The sequence below is a fragment of the Panthera leo genome, chromosome A3 (genome assembly GCF_018350215.1).
Source record: "Panthera leo isolate Ple1 chromosome A3, P.leo_Ple1_pat1.1, whole genome shotgun sequence".
Classification (NCBI taxonomy): Eukaryota; Metazoa; Chordata; class Mammalia; order Carnivora; family Felidae; genus Panthera; species Panthera leo.
The window spans coordinates 10,430,818-10,448,168 of NC_056681.1; the positions used below are offsets into that span (position 1 = coordinate 10,430,818).

The following is a 17,351-nucleotide window of genomic DNA, read 5'->3' on the forward strand; positions in this document are numbered from 1 at the left end:
AATTTTTTTTTTTTTTAACGTTTATTTATTTTTGAGACATGGAGAGACAGCATGAACGGGGGAGGGTCAGAGAGAGAGGGAGACACAGAATCTGAAACAGGCTCCAGGCTCTGAGCTGTCAGCACAGAGCCCGACGCGGGGCTCGAACTCTCGGACCGCGAGATCATGACCTGAGCTGAAGTCGGACGCCCAACCGACTGAGCCACCCAGGCGCTCCAAGGGAGCTTTAAAAGTGCCGATCACTTTCGTCCCATCCGGATCTGTTTTGGTCTTGGGATGGCTCCTTGGTATTTGTAAAGGTTTTTCACATTATTCGGCTTGATTGGGGTAAACCCTGCTCAATCCTGGGCAACTTCGGGACGTGACTCCTCTTTTTGGTTTGGTCTTGAAAAGAAAGGAGACTCCCCTCTACCTTGATGTACCCAAGTGTGTTATGCCTGAAAGGTCAAAGAGCTGTAGGTTCTATTATAGTAAGTTGGTAACAGTAGTGTGAGTACTTAGCGATCAGGGTGATTAGGAGCAGAGGTGCCAGCAAGAGTACTGATGGCATCGGCTGTAGGAGCAGCAATAACGCTGACAGGTAGCGTTTAATGATGCTCGTTGTGTGCCAGCGGCTGTTCTAAAGGGTTTCCAGAAACTCACTCGTTAATCCTCAGCATAAGCCAACAAGGTAGGTACCATTTTGATGGGCACTTGACAAAGGAGAAAACGGAAGGGTAGGGAGGCTCAGCATTCTCCCCACGTTCGCACAGCTGGATAATGGCGGAGCTGGGGCTGGACCCCACGTGATATGGCCCCCAAGTCCAGGCTCTTTAACCACGATGACCTGGGAGTTTGGGCGTGGTGAGTGGGGCATCGAAAAGCTTGCGGAGCACCCCTAGTCATGCTGGAGTACTGTGTTGTGTGTTCTGCCTGGCAGATTTCCCCACACTTAGCGGTATAAAACGGTAGAAGGTAGTATCTCACGGGGCCTGTGGGCCAGGAATCTGGGTGCAGCTTCGCTGGGTCCTCTGGCTTGTGGTTTCTCACAGGCTGCTGTCATCCGGGGTTCAGCCGGGGCAGGATCCAGCTGAAAACCAGATAAAATCAGTGCTGTGGGTGGGATTCGGCTCCTTGCGGTTGTTGGACGGAAGGCTTTAGTTCTCCGCTCTTTTGGTAGGAGGCCACCCTCGTTCACTGTTCCACCGGCCTCCCCGTAGGTCAGCTCCCTTGTCGGCGGGCTTCATCAGAGTGAGCAAGATGGAGGGCAGAGTCTTTGCAACCTGATGTCAGAACTGGCCTCCCATCGCTTCTGCCTTGCTTACCCCCACTCAGTGGGAGTGGGTCTCACCAGGGCATGGAGTATGAGGGAGTAGGGGTCATTGGAGGGGGTAGGGATCATTGGAGGGGGCAGGGGTCACTGGAGGGGGCAGGGGTCACTGGAGGGGGCAGAGGTCATTGGAGGGGACGGGTCATTGGAGGGGGTAGGGGTCATTGGAGGGGGTAGGGGTCATTGGGGGGGCAGGAGTCATTGGAGGGGGCAGGGGTCTTGGAGGGGGCAGGGGTCACTGGAGGGGGCAGGGGTCACTGGAGGGGGTAGGGGTCACTGGAGGGGGTAGGGGTCACTGGAGGGGGCAGGGGTCACTGGAGGGGGCAGGGGTCATTTGAGGGGACAGGGGTCATTGGGGGGGCAGGGGTCATTGGAGGGGGTAGGGGTCATTGGAGGGGGTAGGGGTCTTTGGAAGGGGTAGGGGTCTTGGAGGGGGCAGGGGTCATTGGAGGGGGTAGGGGTCATTGGAGGGGGTAGGGGTCTTTGGAGGGGGTAGGGGTCATTGGAGGGAGTAGGGGTCATTGGAGGGAGTAGGGGTCACTGGAGGGGGCAGGGGTCACTGGAGGGGGTAGGGGTCATTGGAGAGGACAGGGGTCTTTTGAGGGGGCAGGGGTCATTGGAGGGGGGCAGGGGTCATTGGAGGTTGTAGGGGTCATTGGAGGGGGTAGGGGTCCTTGGAGGGGGTAGGGGTCCTTGGAGGGGGGCAGGGGTCATTGGAGGGGGCAGGGGTCTTGGAGGGGGCAGGGGTCATTGGAGGTGGTAGGGGTCTTTGGAGGGGGTAGGGGTCATTGGAGGGGGTGGGGGTCATTGGAGGGGGTAGGGGTCTTTGGAGGAAGTAGGGGTCATGGGAGGGACTAGGGGTCATTGGGAGGAAGTAGGGGATCATTGGGAGGAAGTAGGGGTCATTGGGAGCCACAGAAGAAACAGCTCCATGAGCTGCTGTTCTGATGACCCAGTGACACAGCCCGAATGTGGTTTGAATTTTTGTTAACATTTATTTATTTATTTTTTGAGAGAGAGAGAGACAGAGCATGAGTGGGGGAGGGGCAGAGTGAAGAAGACACAGAATCCGAAGCAGGCTCCAGGTTCTGAGCTGTCAGCACAGAGCCCGATGTGGGGCTCGAACCCACGGACCGTGAGATCATGACCTGAGCCGAAGTCGGAAACCCAACTGACTGAGCCACCCAGGGGCCCTGATTGTGCTTTGAAAATGACACATTTTAAGGGATTTGTATGCCCCTGATTGCAACTTTTGGGTGGGAGGGGAGCTTTTTCTCCCATGCTGCTGTTGCTTTTCTCACTGGCCCATACCTGGTGTGACCCATGGCTTCTAGACTGTATCTTGAGCACACATCTGATGTCAAGAACGTGGCCTGGCAGCTGCAGCACAGATCGTGTGTGTGGGTGTTTCCTGGGGAATCAGAGTCATTAATCGCCTCCGGAATCGCTTTTGTTCCAGCCTTTATTTTTTCCAGTTCTAGGACCGGGGTCTCCGCTGAAGTCATTCGAGGGTTGAATCATCATCAGATAGTACCCAGTATCAGCCGTTCTAGGATAAGTGAGCAATATATCCGCCCTTCCTTTAGCTGTGAAGGGCTTTCATTCCCAGATACACGTCCTATTTTATGACATGTGGGTCCACATCTTCTTACAGCAAGAACAGGACCCTGTACCTTGAACTAGGGGATACTTACTGGATGGGAAAAATCTATCATTAAACTTGTTTTTTTAATGTTTACTCTCGAGAGAGAAAGAGAGAGAGAGAGACAGACAAAGCATGATTGGGGGAGGGGCAGAGAGACAGGGAGACCCAGAATCCGAAGCAGGTTCCAGGCTCCGAGCTGTCAGGACAGAACCCCATTCGGGACTCGGACTCATGACCCGTGAGATCATGACCTGAGCTGAAGTCAGATGCTTAACCGACTGAGCCACCCAGGGGCCCCTATATCTATCATTATTTTAAAATAGCATCCCCCCCTTCCAAGGTTATGGAAAACAAACCAACTCAACATTGAATTAAAGCATTCAGAACAGATACATACATCAAGAGCTCAAATTGTTCTTTGTTTTTACCACCAAAGACCAACCATTCATCCGTCTTCAGAGACTTTCCCTTTTAGTTTTTTTCTACGCGTATACGAGTGTAAATACCCACACGCATTTGTATGAACTTGGCATTGAGCGTCACATGAGGCTTTCTAAACTCTTCCCCCTGTTGAACAATATGGATGGTGGAAATTTTCTCATGTTAGTAAAGTGTGATTTTTATGATTTTAATGCATGCGTGGTGTTTTGTTGAAAAAATATACCATTATTTGATTAAATATTCTCGGATACTGCACATTTTTCATTTCTCACTACTAAAAGTCAGTCTGTGAGCATCTGTCTTTGTTAGGCTGGCTTTAATGACATGCCTATTATTGCTGAGTTTTGTTTTCTGACCTGTCTCCCTCCTTATCCTTGCCTTTGGCCCGTGGAAATCAGCCTTCGGGGCAAGTGGACAGGTTCTCCATTCTCCAGAAACCTCCCTAAACTCTTCTAATGCAGCCATTCTCGCCCTGGGGCCATTTTGCCCCCAAGGGGACATTCGAAAAAGTTGGGAGACGTTTTGGTGGTCCCAAGTCAGGGTTGACCTCCTCTCCTAGGTAGAGGCCAAGACGCCTCCTCGCGAAGAATAACCCACCCCAAATGTTAATTGTGCCGGGGCCAGCAGCTTAGTTCTCATGCACCCAGATATCCTGTCTGGTTATTTGGAAATACCCACCCGGTCACCTGAGGCGAGGGAATGTCACCTCCGCTGTGACACATCTTGGTTTGGTGACTGTTGGCAGTTACGGGCTCACTCACCTCGCTCATCAGCCCTCCCGACGCGTGCGAGCTCTTGGATGGCACTTGGCAGGGACTTGCAGGCAAAGTCCTTCCCTGGCGTGCATCTCTGCCTTCTGGGGGTTTCCTTGGGGGCTCGTGCGCTTGCGTCTCTGAAAGGAAGGCTGCCGTCGCCCGCCTTAGTTCTGTCGCGTGCAGATGTTCCACTGCCCTCCCCCGGCCCGGCCCACGCGGAACGATGGAGGCCGATCGGTGCCATAGATCAGACCCTTGTCATTGTTTGCATAGAAGAGGCCTTTGAACAGGGGCCAGGATGAGACCACAGTGGAAAAAGATGAGGCCCCAAAACAAGGCCGCGCAACTGGCGGCTCTCCGTAAACGTACGGCGTGATCTCGCCATCGTATGGGAGCGAGGTAACCTTGTGATGAACCGAGTGGGAGGAAGTGAGTAACGGGAGGAGACGGTCGGTGCAGTGTTTGAGTTGGACGAGCCGTCTGCGCCCTCCAGAGCGCCCTTCGCAGTAGAGGAAACTGGGGAGGGGACGCTGTTTCCTACTGCTCTGTTGTCAGGCACCGTTCGGGTTGAGGCAAGAGGGAAAAAAGCCCCGGGATGCTTCCGTGCCCAGACCCCACGGCTCTCTCTGGCCCGAGTCCCAAGCGGGCGTGGGTGTGTGGGATCCGTCAGAGGTGAAGCATGGGCTGCTGCTGGCTTTAGAGACGCAGGTGCCTGTTCGTGGCCAGCGGGCGCTTTTGTGAGCAAGCATGTAGTTCTCAAAGATGATCAGCGGTGAGAGGGCCCTGGAAAGCTGTTCTGAAGAAGGAGACGTGTACCTCTAATTTGGCCCTGGGTATTTATTTCGTGTTTAGTTAACCCGTTTACAGGCATGCTTTCGGGGCTTTCCCGGGGGAGCAAAATTGAGGCCTGAGGTGGTAATGGCCATGCTCTGTTCCCTCACCCCTCTCTTCCGCCCCCAGGCCCCCCACCCCCGTGGTGGGAGTTCCCGAGGAAGGAGTCACAGAGTAAGAACCGGGGCTGAGAGCCATTGTTCCTTGAAGCCAGGACTCCTCAGCCTCCGTGCTGTTGACACTGGGGCCAGATGGTTCTTGGTTGTGGCTGTCCTGTGCGCCCTAGGACTCTCAGCAGCGTCCTTGGCCTCTGTCCGCCGGATGCCAGGAGTAGTCACCCCCTCGTCGTGACAGCCAAAAAGGTCTCCAGATACTGCCCCATGCAAAATCCCCTCCATTGAGAACCACTGGGCGAGGCCTCGGTCCCCACACACAGTGCGGTTGAGGGACGCGCAGAGTTACCGTCACCCTAGCGGGCTGATCACGCTGAGTGGGCGTTTTCTGTGTGTCTGGCCCTTGGCTGCGTGCTCTGTGTAGGGGACTTCGTTTAAGCCCCAACAGCCTGCGTGGTAAGAGTTGTTCCTGTTTGACAGATGAGAGAACTGAGGCTTAGAGAAAAGAAGCGGCGTGTCCCGAGTGCACACAGCTGAAAGCTGTTGTTGGGTCTAAGCCTTCGACGCCTGGGCCGTGGTGTTATCTTCCCCCTCCCACCCCGAAAAGCTGGTCAGTGTGAACAAAAATCTGGGTCATTTGATGGCTTGCAAGTCCTCAAGTAGACACGGGTCTGGAATGATCGGGATTAGCAGTTCTCAGTGAAGGCAGTTTGCTCCCCAGGGGACATTTGTTTATGTCTGGAGACATTTGGGCTGTCCCCATGGGGGTGTGGCCGACCTCTAGCGGGGACGGGCCAGGGACGCTGTAGAAGGTCCTGGAATGCACAGGCCAGCCCCCACGGCAAGGAATTCCCCAGCCCATATGTGAACAATGCCAAAACTGAGAACCCCGCTCTGGGATAAGTACCTTACTTCCCCATCTTTTTGGGCAGAACACAGTTGGGTGATCCTGGCAGTCCTGTGTGTAAATTAAAGATGATTTTCCGGGGGCGCCTGGGTGGCTCAGTCGGTTAAGCAGCTGACTTCGGCTCAGGTCATGATCTCGCGGTTCATGAGTTCGAGTCCCGCGTCGGGCTCTGTGCTGACGGCTCGGAGCCCGGAGCCTGCTTCGGATTCTGTGTCTCTCCCTCTCTCTCTGCCCCTCCCCCGCTCACGCTCTGTCTCTGTCTCTCAAAACTGAATAAACATTTAAAAAAAAAAAGATGATCTTACAGCGTGCGAGTCTGTTTCTGCTGAGATAGTAAGAACTTTAAAAACAAACTTCTTAAATCCTTTTGATCTCTGTTTCCTCATTTAATGCTCTTCCAAACGCTTTGGGTTTTCTTCTATTTTCTGTGGCCTTTGCCCCCAAGTGAGCGCCGCGTCCCCCTCCGCCCCCTTCTGGCTTTTTATCTTTGGCCAAGTGAGAAAACGTCGGCGTCTGCCGAGTTTGTACGCCGTCTGTCATGGGAAATGGGCATTGGAGCAGAAAGCGGGTGTTCCTCTTGGGTATTCATTCCGCCCCCCCCCCCCCCCAGGACGAGTCAACGGGAGAGATCACGTTTTACATGAAGGGAGCGGATGTTGTCATGGCTGGGATCGTGCAGTACAATGACTGGCTGGAGGAAGAGGTACGTGGGGTGTGGGGGCGAGCGCCGCAGAGGCATGTCTTGGAGGCCTCGCGTGGCGTGGTAACACGGGTCTCTGTGCTCGTTGTCCGTGGCTGTGTAACACCTCACCCCCAAACGTAGCGGCTTAGAACGACGCACTTTTATTTCTCGCGGACTCTGTGGGCCAGGCATCTGTCCACAGCTTGGCCGGCCGGCCTTTGCAGGGTCTCTCAAGCAGTTGCCTGGGACTGGGGTCTCATCTGAAGGTTCAGGCGGGGCAAGGCCCACGTCCAGGCTCAAGAGTCCGCCCCTCACTGGGTTTTGGCTGGAGGCAGGTAGCGGGAGGGTGGCGATCCTCGAGGGTCCGCGTCACGGGCTGCCCGTCTTGATTGGTGATGTGGAGAATTGGCCACAGCAAGGAGAGAAGAAACTCTTGGCTTTGTCGGGTCACTTTTCTTTTGTCTCTCAGCTCCAGGCCGGGGGGCGGAGGGGGGAGGCACAGTTGCCATTCAGTAATGTTATATTTTCAGGTAGAGGGTTTGCAAACTCAAAGGAGGGGCTGGGCAGGTAAGTCAGGTAAAACAGGCCGGGGGGGGGTAGTCTTTCCAACAGGGTCGCACTTTGTGTGTTAAGCCTGTCGGAATATCCTTCACCTGACAGCTGTTTTCTGGGAATACGTAGAAGCAGCCGCTTTTCATCCATCATTGGCTGTGGTCTTTTGGGAGAGCATGCATGGTTGTGTCAGAGGTTTGGTTTTTTTCCCCAACAAGCCAGACATCCAGCTTTGTCTGCGAAGTCTTACAGTGTTGACTTAGCTTTTGAAACACGTACTGCGCCCGTCAGAGAAAACCTATGCGTAGTTCCATGGTTGGCCTGCAGGCTGCCATGTTGCAATCCCCCTTTAGAAGGTCTGCTTCAGGGAAGGTTGCTTTAGGGGAAAGCGACGTTTGGATTGGCCGGTTTGTCTCTGCCCCTGGTAGCGGCCTGTCCACGTTAGCGTCCAGCCTTCCTCCGCGAGGGTCAGGGGCTCGGAGGCAAGGCCCTGAGTGTGGCTCTCCACCGACTACGGTCTGCTTTTCAGTGTGGAAACATGGCCCGAGAAGGACTGCGGGTTCTCGTGGTGGCGAAGAAGTCTCTAGCAGAGGAGCAATATCAAGACTTTGAGGTAAGTGGTCCTGTGATCTTTCCATTATTTTTTGCAGTTTCCGTACGTCTTCCCCTCTCTGGCTCTGTCTCCTCTTCGTCTGCCCCTCGCTCAGTCTGCTCTAGCCGTGCCGATGTCCTTTCTGAGCACCCCAGGCTCACTTCTGCCCCAGGGCCTTTGCACTTGCTGTTCTCTCTGCCCGGAACTCCCTTCCTGGACAGACCTCCGTGGCCTGCTCCCTCGCTTCCTTTGGGTCCCTGCTCAAATGCCGCCTCCTCTGAGAAGTCTTCCCGGACTCCCCATCTAAGGCAGCCCCACCTCACCACTCGCCGTCCGCCACCCCGCTTAACTTTCTGCACTGCACTAATCACCATCTAGAATGGACTCGTTTATATGTTTACATCTAACATTCTTCTTAATACCTCCTTTCGGGAATAGAGTCTTTTCTAGAGCAGAGGCGGTCAGTCGGGTTTGCTGTTACATCCTAACATTTAGGGTGGTCACTGGCACATGGTTCACCCTCTGGAAAATTTGAAATGAATCACCCCCTCGGAGCCCTCAGTTTTTGGAGTTGTAAAAAGAGTTTAACTAGATCGTTGACTTTCACGGCGTAAATATGCCTGGTTTATTGTCCTCTTGTCCCGCGGATTGCATGTTCCTTGAGGGGAAGGGCCCTTGTATCCCCAGGCCTGGCACAAAGCCAAGTGCATGCATAGGACCGAAAGGGAGAGACAGGTGTTTGGGGACAGGCTTCTGGGGTCCTTGTCATGCTTCACCCAGAGAAGCTGTGCTTGATGGTGTCTCTCCCATGTGCTTGAGTTCCTTGTAAAGTTTTCTTTAGCAAGAGTTCCGGCCCTGATAAATTCTACTGTCTTTTCATGTTTAAAGGCATGTGTTCGAATCAGCTCCTTAGGGGATGTTTGATTTTCTTCCATGTCTTTACCACCCCTGGAAAGTGGCTAAACAGAAGGGTTGTGTCCGTGGTCTTTGGAGGTGGGACTTCGTCTTCAGAAAACCCAGTGATCAGGGATTCTTGGTCACAAAGTGCACGTTGTGTGTGGGAGATCTTGAGGGTACCAGTCCTTGTGACGACCCAGCGAGGTGGGGGCTGTTACTGCTGCTTCCTGGGTGAAAACAGCCAAGGCTCAGATAAGTTGAGCAACTTGCTGGAAGTTGCACAGCCAGGTAAGTGTAGAGGAGAGGGTGGAGTCAGGGCCCGTCCGAGGTCTGGGCCGATCAACTTGCAAGGAGGCTGAGAGCCTCGGTTCATCCGTTTGAGGTCCAGCCACGCGCCGGGGTCCCCCCTTGGTGGCCTACTCCTGACGCCGGTCGGCCCTGCCCCCTCCCCACCGCCAGCACTGACCGTGTGTCCCCTGCCGTGTCCCAGGCCCGCTACGTCCAGGCCAAGCTGAGCGTGCACGACCGCTCCCTCAAAGTGGCCACGGTGATCGAGAGCCTGGAGATGGAAATGGGGTTGCTCTGTCTCACGGGGGTGGAGGACCAGCTGCAGGCGGACGTGAGGCCCACCCTGGAGACGCTGAGGAACGCGGGCATCAAGGTAGGGAGCACCTGCCCGGGACCCGGCCGCTGAAACGGCCGCCGCCTTGTGGGAGCGAGCTTCAGAATCATCCTGCCGCGGGTGTAGAGACGAGGAGGGGAGGGGGGCGGGGGGAGCGAGGGAGGAACGAGGAGCGGAGTGCATGGGCAGCGACCCAGAGCCCTGTCTCACCTGGACCGCTGCGTCCCTCCCGCTCCTCCAGCCCTGCCCCGAAGGCCACCCCGGGCCCCCCGAAGGGCCAGGCTGTGTCCAGATGCTCGGGGTGTCCAGTACCTTCTCGCTGAGTGACCGGACGGCCAGCCGTCTGCTGCTGTTCTGGGTGAATGAGTGACCGCCCGCACCTCAAACTGCCCTATTTATTACGCTGTTTGGGGTCCAAAGGAGAAAGGAAAAAAAAAAACCAACCCGACAGTCCGGTAGTTTCATCCGGAGAGGCCAGTAGAGGGCGTCGGAAGAGCAGGCTACACCTCAGAGGACCCCAGCCGAGCAGCCTGACTGGCTGGAAGCTCCTGGAAACGTGTCATGTTTGCCCAGAAGCAGCTCTCCCTTGCGTCCCCCGCCAGTACGCGGCACAGGCTCCTGTGAGCGGGGCCACAGTAGGGGCCGAGCTCCGGCCACATGAGCGGGGAGGGCGCACGTTTCACCGTGAACCGGGTTCTGTCCCGTGTCCTTGGCCCCCAGACCTGGTCCCTGGCGAGGGAGTTGTCAGCCACGTCCCCGTTTTGGAAGAGCCGTCCGAAGTCAGAAGGGCTGGTGCTTAACTTTGTCACTGGCAACTTCTGAGGCCGCTTCTCTCCGGGTCGTGGAATATTCTGGTTCCTGCTTCTGGCTTCATCCTCAGCCGCTCCTCCCCGAGGCCGCTGTCTCCAGAAGGCGGGGTGTTTTGTTCCCACTGTGGACTGGACTTCCCTTCCTGCTTTCCCTGGTCAGACGGGAGGGGGAAGGGAGCGCAGGGGCGAGGCGTCCAGGGACTCTGTAGGTGGGGTCTAGCGGAAAGCTCTTTCACGGGCCGGAACATGTCGGAACTTGGACAGTGGCTACTTCAGCCCCTTCCCAGATGCAGCAGCCGGGGCCAGGCGAGGCAGGAAGGTCCTAGGGCTCAGGTCTGGGCACTTACCCACACGTGCCCCCCTGTCGTCCCCACGTGGGACACCAGTCATGTGGTGCACCAATGACTTTCCATGGGTTTCTAGAACTTGAGCCTCCCAGCTCCGTCCCCGGTGTTTGCTTTCATACAGCAGACCCTGAAAACTGGCCCCAAGCTGGGGTCGCTTAAAAGGATATTATCTTTATGGACAGATGGGACGTTGAGAGGAGGGGCTGACAGCCACCAGGGGCCGGGCCAGGGGCAAGGGCCCCCAGAAGGGCCCGCCTGTCTCACTGCCTGGGTCCGAATCTGATTTCTCCACCGACTGCCTCGGCGATCCTTGGCAAGTGGCTTCTCGGCGCTCCGTGTCCTGCCTTATAAAGTTACTGTGAAGGCCACGTGTGCTAAACGTGGACAGTGTTTGATGGGTACCTAGCACGGTGAACGCTCGGGAAACCGTTGCTCTTTTCTTTCCTGTACCTCCCCACTGCCAGCATGCGCTTTGTCCAGTGACCCTGGGAGAACAGACGGCTGATGTGTGGACTTAGCAGAGCAGGACGCGTATTCCGCTTACCCTTGGAAGCCCTGGATTCTGGGCCTGGTCGGGACCGGAACTGGCTGTGTGGCTTTGGGGCAAGCCGCTCCCCTCTCTGGGCTCATGGCGGCAAAATGCAGAACGACGTCTTAGGAGGTGTGGAGGAGCCTGGCGCATTGACCGCTGGCTTAACCGACCGCGTAGAAAGACCGGATGCGACGTGACAAATCAGTGCTTCCTGTAGGACCCGGAAGTGACCCCTCACCCACACCGCCTTCCGCTTCTTTGAGATTATTTATTGCCTTAAGAGAGATTTCTGGAATCTCTCTTAAGGGGGATTATGAGGTCAGAGGCCAAGCTTCGTGGTGTCTGTCGAAGCACATGGGCAAATGCTTCTCTGCGAGTATCGTACCGGCCTTTGCTGCCACCAGCAGTGGTCGCTTGGGGGTCCTCGAGCCCCCCAAGTGGGGTATCCCCGTGGTTTGTGCTGGGGACACCGGGAGCCTCGAGGTAGATGGAATGAATCAAGTTTAGCTCGGTGTTCTTGGGGACCGGGGCTGACACGGGCTCCGGGCTGGCCTTGACCACTTACAAAGAGGAGGCCCCCTTGTGCTGCGATTCCAGGTTTGGATGCTGACGGGGGACAAGCTGGAGACAGCCACATGCACAGCCAAGAATGCACATCTGGTGACCAGAAACCAAGACATCCACGTTTTCCGGCTGGTACGGTGCTCTCTGTGTTGGGGCCTCGTGGGGGTGATGCTGCAGTTTTGCCCTGTGACCTCGTGACCTTGAGTGGGCCCCTAAAGTATAGAGGGGAGAACTTACGGCACTGGTTTGGGTGGGATTACTGAACGACCCAGGTGGGGCTACAGGATTCCTTCTGGGGGTGGCTCAGCAGCACCTCGTTACTGCTGTGTTCTTAACCTGGCGGGGGTCATGGTCCCTTTGAGAAGCTGTCAAAAAGCACAGTCAGGACGAAGGACGCAGACGAGCCCACACATGTGAAATTGTACACACGAGTCCAGATTCCACTGAAGCCTTGAAGGCCGAGTCCTTGGATGAGAAAAAAATTCCGGATCACAGACATTGGGCTGTCTGCCCTCCTGAAGGAAAACCTTTAGGAGCCTTTAGAAGGAGGTATATTGGGTGGGCAAGCGAGAAATTTCCTGCCCTGGTGGCAAGCGCTTGACCTCAACAGGGCGGGCCTGAGGAGGTGCCCTAAGGCCAGGAGCCAAGACTGGCCTGACCGGGTGGGGAGGTGAGTGCCACTCTGTAGGCGGGATACAGCAGTCCTGCTCCTGAGGTCGGAGCCCCCATACCCAGTGAGTGGAGAGGCTCCGCGTGCGGTGGGAATGTCCCCTTGCCCCCCGCCTTTGGTCCCTGCCACGCAGAGCCTTCAGGAGACGCAGCCATTCTGGCAACGGCGCAGACAGCATCGTGTGGAGGCACATATGGTCAGTCTCCATTATACGCGGACTCCATATTTGCAAATTCACCTACTTACTAAAATTTATTGGTAACCCCAAAACCAGCGCTCAGGGTGCTTTCAGAGTCCTCTGTGGGCATGTGCAGAGCAGCGAGAAATTGTGGTTGCCAAGTGTGTGCATCATTCCCAGCTGAGGTCAAACAAGGCGATCCCCTGCCTTCTCCGCTCTCGTGCTACACAGAAGCCCGGTTCCCGGTCTACTTAGTGCCGCCTTTTTTTTTTTTTTTTTTTTTTTGCATTTTTGTGTTAGTGATTTCATTGTTTAAGATGCCCCCCTCCCCATCACAGTGCTGGAGTGCCATCTAGCATTGCTGAGCTCGGGAAGGCTATGATGTGCCTTGTGGAGAAAGTACGTCTGTTGGATCACCTTCCTTTGGGCACGAGTTATAGTGCTGTTGGTTGTGAATTCAGTGTTAATGAATCAAAAAAAAAAAAGTCTGTTTGAAAAGATGTCTTTCAACGGAAACACATGTGAAACAAGGTTATGTGTTGATTGACAAAAATGCTGTGGCCAGAGGCTCACAGGAACCTGGCCCCGTATTCCCCCTACAGGAGCAACGAACAGATAGTTACTTGTTAAGTCGGTGTTCACAGTGACTTCCTAGAGTGTAGCTACTGGAAATAACAAGGACAGACCGTATGTTCTTTATATTCTGTATTCTATGCATTCTGTATAGTTAGGGGTTACAGGTGCCAGCCCGTGTGACCGTCTCCTTTTGTAAATAAAGTTTTATTGGCACACAGATGTGCCCGTTTGTTTTCACCTATTGCCTCTGGCCGCTTTGATGCCACGGCAGCAGAGTTGAGTAGTTTTGACGAACACGGTAGGGTCCACAGAGCCTGTTTGACATCTGGTCTAGTACAGAAAAGTTGGCCACCCTGCCAGATGCCTGGCTGCTGACGCCTGCCCCACGGCCCCCTGGGTGTGTGGCTTTAGAGGGGCTCACACAGCTCGCCACGCTTTTGTTTCCTTACGTGTAGAGTCCAGCCGTGGCCATCCGCACCTTGTAGGGTTGCTGGGCGAGGTCAGTGGGGACGATCCACGAAAAGTGCTTAGCGCGGTGCCTGGCACTCAATGAAAGTACAGTCATTTTTAGCTCCTGTTTTTATGCTGTGGGTCACAGCCGTCCTGGGGGAAATGCAAGGTGATCGTTGGTGCACAGGCCCTCCCGATTCCCACAGAATCATAACAGACAGGATTGAATTTGGCTCTGGGTCTGCCGGCAGGGGAGGGGCAGGGGTCCGTGGCTGGGGTGGCCATTGTCTCCGGACCGGCTTCAGGAAGCCGCTGTTTGTTGTTCTTCCGTCTCCGGAGAGCGGGGCCCCCTCCACGCCTGTGTTCCCTTCTAGGTGACCAACCGGAGTGAGGCCCACCTCGAGCTGAACGCTTTCCGCAGGAAGCATGACTGCGCCCTGGTCATCTCGGGGGACTCCCTGGAGGTGGGTGCGGGGCCCCCGCCGGCCGGGCTCTCCCGGGGAGCGCGCGCCCCTCCCTGCTTTGCTGGGGCCGCGGCCTTGGTTGACACCCCCCCCCCCCCCCCCCGCCTTCCCCTCCCAGATTTGCCTCAAGTACTACGAGTACGAGTTCATGGAGCTGGCCTGCCAGTGCCCGGCTGTCGTCTGCTGCCGCTGCACCCCCACCCAGAAGGCCCAGATCGTGCGCCTGCTCCAGGAACGCACGGGGAAGCTCACCTGTGCGGTCGGTAGGTGCCGCCCCCGCCCCCCACCGGCCCCGTCCCGCCGGCACGTGGATTCGCTTTGTAAGGGTAACGGGGACCCTGCTGCAACTCGCATTCCCCGGGCCGTGTCGCTCGGGTCGTGATCCTTTCCCCCAGCCGACGTGGGCTCCGGAATTCATATGATTATGATGATTATTTTTTTTAGTATTTCCCTCTGGGTTAGAGTCGATAAGCGTGTTCTAGGGCTTTCCTCCATGGCTTGCTCCTCCTTTGCTAGTGATGCAGGAGGCAGCACAGCCGAGGGCTGGAGGCCGCACAGCCGAGGAGGGGACCCGGGTTCCCAGTCCGAGCTGGTTTTACTCGCTGGGCGCCCGTCCGAGCCTCGGTCTGGTCTGCCCGTTGGTCGGATGGGGTAATAAGCACTCATCCAGTGGGGAGGGTGGAAAGGGGTGGATTCAGAGAGCGCTCACGACAGGGCACGGTGTGCGTTGAGCAAGTGCAGCGTGGGTCACTGCTGCCGATGTGATGTGGGGCCCGCGCGCCCCACAGGCAGGGGTGTGGTGGTCGTAGACAGCGGTGAGGCGTGGACACGGCCCCCCCCCCCCCCCCGCTGCCGCTCGGCGGCCGGACTCTGGCCAGTCACCCGGTGTCCCTCTGACGCTCAGCTCCTCCGCCCGTGAGACTGGGGGGTGTCGGAGCAATTACGTGGAGCCGCGCGGAAGAGACGCTTAGCGAGCCCTCGGCGAGAGGCGAGACGCGCGCGTCTTCGAAGTAAGAATGACGCGTCGGGGTCCCGCTTCTCACCTCCGCCCAATTTCCCGGCTTTTCTCTCCGGCCCGTGTGGCCGACAGGTGACGGAGGCAATGACGTCAGTATGATTCAGGAATCCGACTGCGGTGTGGGGGTCGAGGGGAAGGTGAGTGCGGGCTGTGGGGGGTGGGGTGCTGCTGGCCGTGGAGGGGTGGGTGCTGGGGGTGGGGCTGCCGTGCGAGGGCTGCTCTGCCTCCTCGCGGGAGTTTCTTTTGCCCTCGACACACAGCTCTGACGCTTCTGAAAACTCGAGATCAGGACGACGAAGCGTAAGGAGCCACGTCACGGAATGGCCTGGCGTTATTACCTGGGGGTCGGAGGTCCGTGTCACCGTATCTTACGGACGACGATGCTGGTTTTCCGCGTGTCAAAACTTGAATTAAAAACAAAAGAAAAGAGCGTTTTGCTGTGTTGTTGGGGCACAGTGAATGCACTTCAGGCTTTTGCGTGCTGGCTGCGGCGTCCGTAAAAGCATCGGTCGCCACGCCCCGTGCTAACGTCCGGGCGGTCGTGGAGGGAGGTGACACGGTGTGTGGCTCAGAGGCCTCGGCAGCTGCAGTGTCTCCCGAAGCTCGTGTGCCGTGACGCAGTTCTTGTTTCCTGTCCTTGTCACGCGTGTGCTTGTCCCGCAGAGTTGGCTCTGTCCTGAGTTGTGACCTCTAAATGGCTACGGGCAACATTGGTTACCAGGCTTGTCGGAACTGTGTGTGAAGTAAGAGTCCAGAGGCCCCGAGGGAGGGCCGGAGGCGCTGTCCTGTGCGTTCGGTCCCATAGCTTCACGGATTGGGCTGACGCATACGCTTTAAAATTTTTCTTCTCTCTACCCTTTCTGGTTTTGTGGTGCTCATCCAGTTGGCAGTTATTCGAAGTTGCAGGTTTCGGTGATCTTTGAGATGTTCCTGGAACGGGCCCTTTTAACGCAGGTGTGGCCCCTTAGAGAATTCCATTCCACGGTGGCACTTCTACGAATGTGCAAAGTTGCACGCTGAGGAATGTTCCGTTTGGAATCGTTAGTAGCCTCAGCCCCCCACCCACCCCAGGCTTCCATCTCGCTTCGAGGGTCTGAGTGCCTGTCTCTGAGGATTCTTTGCTTCTGATACACAGATCCATTTGACCTCCGAATTATCACGATCTGTGGTTCAGAATGTTTTTTATTTAAATACATTCCTCTTTTTAAATCAGATTTAGTCTTGGACCACCAACCGAGTACAGCGTGAAACCAAAGAAGCTCTTTATTGAAGTTTTCCAAAGATCTCCTTACAACGTCTTGCTTTTTTCAATTAAAAGAGAAAAAAATGTGTTCGCCTTGACCTCCGGTGCTCCTGACGGTGCCCAATTTTATTGGATTTTAGGAAGGAAAACAGGCTTCCCTGGCTGCAGACTTCTCCATCACCCAGTTCAAGCACCTGGGCCGGTTGCTGATGGTGCACGGCCGGAACAGCTACAAGCGGTCAGCTGCCCTCAGCCAGTTCGTGATTCACAGAAGCCTCTGCATCAGCACCATGCAGGTGGGTGGCCGTCCTGGAGAAAGCCCGGGAACGAGGCTGTGCTTTGGAGCCGTTACCCCACCTGGCCGGTTTCTTTCTTTCTTGACTTCATCGTTTTTCCCACCCGGCGAGTTTAAATCCCAAACCGGGTTGACCTTGGATTGTCACAGATCCTTCCCCCGGTAGACGGTGCGGGCCATCCTTGCTGCGGGGGAGCGGATGCAGGCACGAGCACCAGTGCCTGCCCAGCGCTTGGCATAAAGGAGATGCGGTGTAAATGCCCAGAGGTGTTATGATCAGTTAGCCAGAGAGAAAAATGCAGAGAGGTCAGTGCTGGTCCTGGCTTTTCCAAATGCAAAAATAAGGGCCAGCAGAGAAGAACCACCGAAGAATAACTTGCTTTTCTGGAGCACTTCCTGTACCCTGGGCATCAGGCTCAGTGTTCACCATGCAAGTGGCTCACGCGGTCCTCACAGTCGCCTGCGCCCATTTTACAGATGGGGAGTCTGAGGCTAAGTGAGGGGGAGAAACGTGCGGCAGGGTCCCTCGGGGGTTTAGACCGCATTGGCGCCGGGATTCCAGAGCCCGTGTTCTTCATCACGGTGTCTCCTTGGGTGCCCTCGACGCGGGGAGGCCGGTGCTGCCTCCGCTTGCGGGGGCTCCCAGGTGGGGCGGCGTGGCCCATGGCCCTGGGGGGTGTCTGATATCACAGTTCTGCCTCCCGCCATCCCAGGTGGGAGTGGAGCTTCGTTACCGCGATTGTTCATCTTCTCGGGAATAACGTCTCGCGCCCATCTTTTTCTCACAAAAAGATTCTAGAGTATTTTCCCACCTCCTGTCTCCCCAGCTCCTTTGAACATCCGTCATCAGGCTGCAGCG

At 56.1% G+C, this 17,351-nt stretch overlaps 1 protein-coding gene across 3 annotated transcripts in view; it reads left to right on the forward strand.

Moving 5' to 3' along the window:
- ATP9A (ATPase phospholipid transporting 9A (putative)) overlaps nucleotides 1-17,351 on the forward strand; it is a 129,274-nt gene that overhangs the window by 98,454 nt on the left and 13,469 nt on the right. For all 3 annotated transcript variants that reach the window (XM_042930649.1, XM_042930651.1, XM_042930650.1), the window contains 8 exons: nucleotides 6,612-6,704; nucleotides 7,765-7,848; nucleotides 9,215-9,385; nucleotides 11,632-11,730; nucleotides 13,847-13,936; nucleotides 14,055-14,199; nucleotides 15,027-15,091; nucleotides 16,338-16,493. In XM_042930649.1, coding sequence (XP_042786583.1) covers nucleotides 6,612-6,704; nucleotides 7,765-7,848; nucleotides 9,215-9,385; nucleotides 11,632-11,730; nucleotides 13,847-13,936; nucleotides 14,055-14,199; nucleotides 15,027-15,091; nucleotides 16,338-16,493 — 903 coding nt within the window. The remainder of the gene's footprint in view (nucleotides 1-6,611; nucleotides 6,705-7,764; nucleotides 7,849-9,214; nucleotides 9,386-11,631; nucleotides 11,731-13,846; nucleotides 13,937-14,054; nucleotides 14,200-15,026; nucleotides 15,092-16,337; nucleotides 16,494-17,351) is intronic.